A 4,199-nucleotide genomic window follows, 5' to 3' on the forward strand; every position below is an offset into this window, starting at 1 on the left:
TTCCATTATAGGTTATTACAAGATATTGAGTATAGTTCCCTGTCCTATACAGTAGGTCCTTGTTGGTTATCCATCTGTTTTATATATATTAGTGTGTGTATCTTAATCCCAAACTCCTAATTTATGCCCCTCCTTTCCCCTTTGGTAACCGTAAGTTTGTTTTCCATGTTTGTGAGTCTATTTCTGTTTTGTAAATAAGTTCACTTTTAACAATTTTTAATATTCCACATATAAGTGATATTATATGATATTTGTCTTTCTCCGTCTGGCTTACTTCACTTAGTATAATCTCTGGGTCCATCCATGTTGCTGCAAATGGCATTATTTCATTATTTTTTATGGCTGAGTAATATTCCATCGTGTATATATGCCACATCTTCTTTATCCATTCATCCTCTGACGGCTCTTTTTTTCCTTCCCTCTCAGCAAGGACCAGTCACCCCTGATTGCAGGAATGTGCTCCCTCCCCATGGCAAAATACTACATGTAAGTCTTCCTGGAGTCTTCCTTTTCCTAATCAGGGTGTCTGGAGATGACAGAGGAAGAGGAAAGAGGGCTGAATCAGTCTCCTTCTCACCCCAGAAATCTCAAGTGCCCCATAATTAAGCTTAATCATCATCATAATCACAAAAGCTTTCTTTCCCGAACTTCTGCAAGATGCCAGCCATTCTACTGCCCTGCCTCCATCCTGAGAAATCTACAAAGGGGGCATTACTAAGCCCATTTTATAGATTTGGAAACTGAGGCTCAAAGAGGTTAGAAAGTACCTAATGTCACACAGCGCCAGGACTCAGACTCCAGGTTCTCTGTGCTGCTCCGGCCTCCATTCTCTAAAAGCTCAGAGAAAATTTTGAATCTCAGTGACAGCATCTTTGTATGTTAGCCTCTGTGGCCTCTATTCCCAGTCTGGGCTTCCAACTCTTACCTGCATTTTATCTCACTTGACATTTGAGTCTTTACTTTTAGTTTACCACTTGATTGTCTGTGATTTTTGTTGTAAATTATCTCAAGCTCTTCGAGGAATGAGTTAAGGCATGATAAAAATAAAATAGGATTGACACCTGGGATGCATTTCCTCAGCTCCTCCATGGGCCCATCCTACTCTAGACATGGGGGGCCGGTCAGGGCCTCTGGGAAGGTACGACGTAGCTGGGAAGACAAGACACAAGTGCATGGACCACGCAGATGACAAAACAGATGTCAACTCTCTGGGGTATCTAGCCTGGGTTCTGGTCTCTGAACAGAATATTGCTGACAGCTAAGTTATCCACAGTTCTTGGTTGTCCAGGTTGGAGGGAGAAGGCCAGCTGGCAAACCCAGGCTCTTTTCAGATCTTCGTTTTTATTGTACAGGGGAACCTGCTTTAAACACATACAGTCATTGGCTAAGGGTATTATAATTAGCTGTTACTGAGAGAGAAGAATCTCCTGGAAGTGTGGTGTTGGCCAGGAGGTTCTGCTCTTGAATATAAGGAGGGCTCCCCAGGCCTGAGAGCAGCTGAGGACCATGTCTGAAACCAACCAGCCATGGGCTAATAGCATGGGCGTGGCTTTGAGGCTGCACAGCCTCACCACGGTTCCTTCTCAGCCTCCCTGGCATGCGTTTACCCTCCCAGGCTGATCGTCAGAACCACAGGCAATCCCAGGGCCAGCTCCCTGCTGACAACCTGTATTTGGCATCCATAGCCCCGCCCTGCCCAGCCCAGCCCTTACACACTCACCGGAGCAGGGTGGCCAGGCTGGCATGCTTACCATCACATCGGACTTTTTTCCCCCCTCATTTGTGGATTTTCTTCTATAAAAAGCCTTTAAAATATCTGAAAAACAAACCACACGTTATTATATACTCAATTAATCCCTTTACTGAAGAGAATAAACATATGAAAAATTGGGTGGGCCCAGAAAATCTGGGAGAAGTCTCACCACATCCCAGAGACATCGGAACCTCGTTAGGAAATTTCTCAGGGGAGGCATGGAAAAGGGCTGGAGCGTCAGGAAAACTCTACCCTTCAGTGGGAAGACGCAGGCTCCGGTCACCACCCTGAGGGCCTGACAGGGGCCAAGCTTGGTAGAGACAGAGGTGGACTGGGAGGACTTCCTTCGCCTAAGGCTGACCTGGTCTTTGTTTTGTTTTGTTTTTTGCGTTATGCGGGCCTCTCACTGTTGTGGCCTCTCTCGTTGCGGAGCACAGGCTCGGGACGCGCAGGCTCAGTGGCCATGGCTCACGGGCGCAGCCGCTCCGCGGCACGTGGGATCTTCCCGGACCGGGGCACAAACCCGTGTCCCCTGCATCGGCAGGTGGACTCTCAACCACTGCGCCACCAGGGAAGCCCCTGACCTGGTCTGGACATGCTCTTGGGTGGAGTAGCACCCCTACTTCTCACCTGAAGAAGGAGAAGAGGCCCTAGTTCTCCATGCTGTCCTTCAGAGTGTGGGGTGGGAGGGCCGTGGGGCTCAGGGGTGCCTGAAGGGGGCGGGCCACCAGCACTGCCTCCTGTTTCAGAATTAAGGACGCAGATCAGAAGGCTCTGTGCACGAGAGACCGCCACCTCCTGGTGGGGGATCCCGCCGCAGACAACTGCCGTGCAGGAGCATCTGGGGCCTCGACGCCCTGGGACTCACCCAAGCTCCGTCTACCCCAAGCTCTCCCTTTCCTACTGAAGGGTCAGGACCCCTGTAGGAGTCCCAGCTCACCCTGCAGCGTGCATGCAGGGGTGCGGCCAGCTGTGCCCTGGCCCAGTTCCTTCCTGTTCGAGCCTTAGCTTGTTGAAGAGCTTGTGATCTGGGGTCCCCTCATCTCCTGGCTCTCTTTTCTCCTCCCCCCGCCCCACCCCAGAGATGATCTGCATACTCCCCAACAGAGGCCTGGGCCACACCAGTTTCCCCGTCTTCCTGGGGATCCAGGGAGGCAGTCGTTGCCTGGCACGTGTGGAGACAGGGGAGGGGCCTTCCCTGCAGCTGGAGGTGAGAGACCGCACCCTGTTTTGGGGGCCCCTGCAGACCTGGCTTGGCCTCCAGGGTGCTCTGGCTTCTCTGTGCTCATCTGTGGGTTCTGGCCAGGTCCACACATCCCTCCTGCTGAGGTTTCCACCCTCTTTCCCTGCACCCAGCAGCCAGACCCTCGCCTCCAGAACCTTCAGAGGGCAATTCCCTGGGGAAAGAGCCACTGTCTCAGGTCCCTTGTTGGCCAAGCCCCAGAGGCCTCGAGGGCTGACACGTAATCAGCAATCTTATCCAACAGCCGCCTTCAGGCTGGAGGCTGCTTCCTGACCTGACTGGTTTCTCTGTGGCTCAGCTGAGCCCCAAGAGCCTGTACGACTCACCAAGGAGAGTGAGCCCTCAGCCTGCACTGAGCTCTACTGTGAACAGAGTCGGTAGAGAGGCAGGAAGCTGGGTTCCGGCCTGGTGCCCCCAAACCAAGCTCATTCTGCTCGGGGTCTGTGGGAGGCAGAATAATAACGCCCCCCAAAGATGTCCACATCCTGGTCGCAGAACCTGTGAATATGTTACCTTACACGGCAGAAGGGACTTCACAAATGTGATTAAGGCTGGTCTATCCTGTAGTATCCCAGTGGGTCCAAGGTAATCAAATACCAGGGTCCTCCTATGAGGGAGGCGGGAGGCTGAGAGTCAGAGGGAGACTGGAAGATGCTATACCGCTTACTTTGAAGATGGAGGAAGGGGCTGTGAGCCAAGGAATGCAGGTGGTCCCTAGAAGCTGGAAAAGGGCAGGGAATGGGTTCTCCCGTAGAGCCTCCAGAAGGAGCACAGCCATGCCAACAACTTGACTTGAGCCCAGTGAAAACCATTTCAGACTTCTGACCCTCAGAACTGTAAAATAATAAATTTATGTTGTTCTAAGCTATTGCATTTGTGGTAACTTGTTACAGCAGCTGTAGGAAACTGACACAGGGAGTGAGTGGGTCTCTGTGTGCACTATTCAACGCAAAGGGACTGGATAACTTGGTGAGTCCTTCTTGGAAGCCTGGTCATGGCTTCTCCTCTGGCCCCTCTGCTCCAGAGCTTCTAGAAACAACCGAGAAACTCCAGGCAGAACCCAGCTCTCCTCCTCTGTCCATGGACAATGTCTTGGACTGCTTACAATTTCAGTTTTAGTTCAGGTCACGATTTTTCTATCAGATACTTCTCAACGAATCAGTCATCCAACCGACTGACCGGTACCATTAGTTGCCTGCTAAT

The 4,199-nt window shown here is 51.3% G+C and overlaps 1 protein-coding gene across 1 annotated transcript; it reads left to right on the plus strand.

The window, feature by feature from the left end:
- The first annotated feature begins 240 nt into the window (after window positions 1–240).
- IL1F10 (interleukin 1 family member 10) lies at window positions 241–3,377 on the plus strand. Its single transcript, XM_060027378.1, is given in 4 exon segments — window positions 241–486; window positions 2,503–2,590; window positions 2,838–2,989; window positions 3,200–3,377. Coding segments are annotated over 4 exon segments (450 nt in total). The 5' UTR covers window positions 241–454.
- The last annotated feature ends 822 nt before the right edge of the window (window positions 3,378–4,199 follow it).

Source organism: Delphinus delphis, chromosome 12 (genome assembly GCF_949987515.2).
Source record: "Delphinus delphis chromosome 12, mDelDel1.2, whole genome shotgun sequence".
NCBI classification, from domain to species: Eukaryota; Metazoa; Chordata; class Mammalia; order Artiodactyla; family Delphinidae; genus Delphinus; species Delphinus delphis.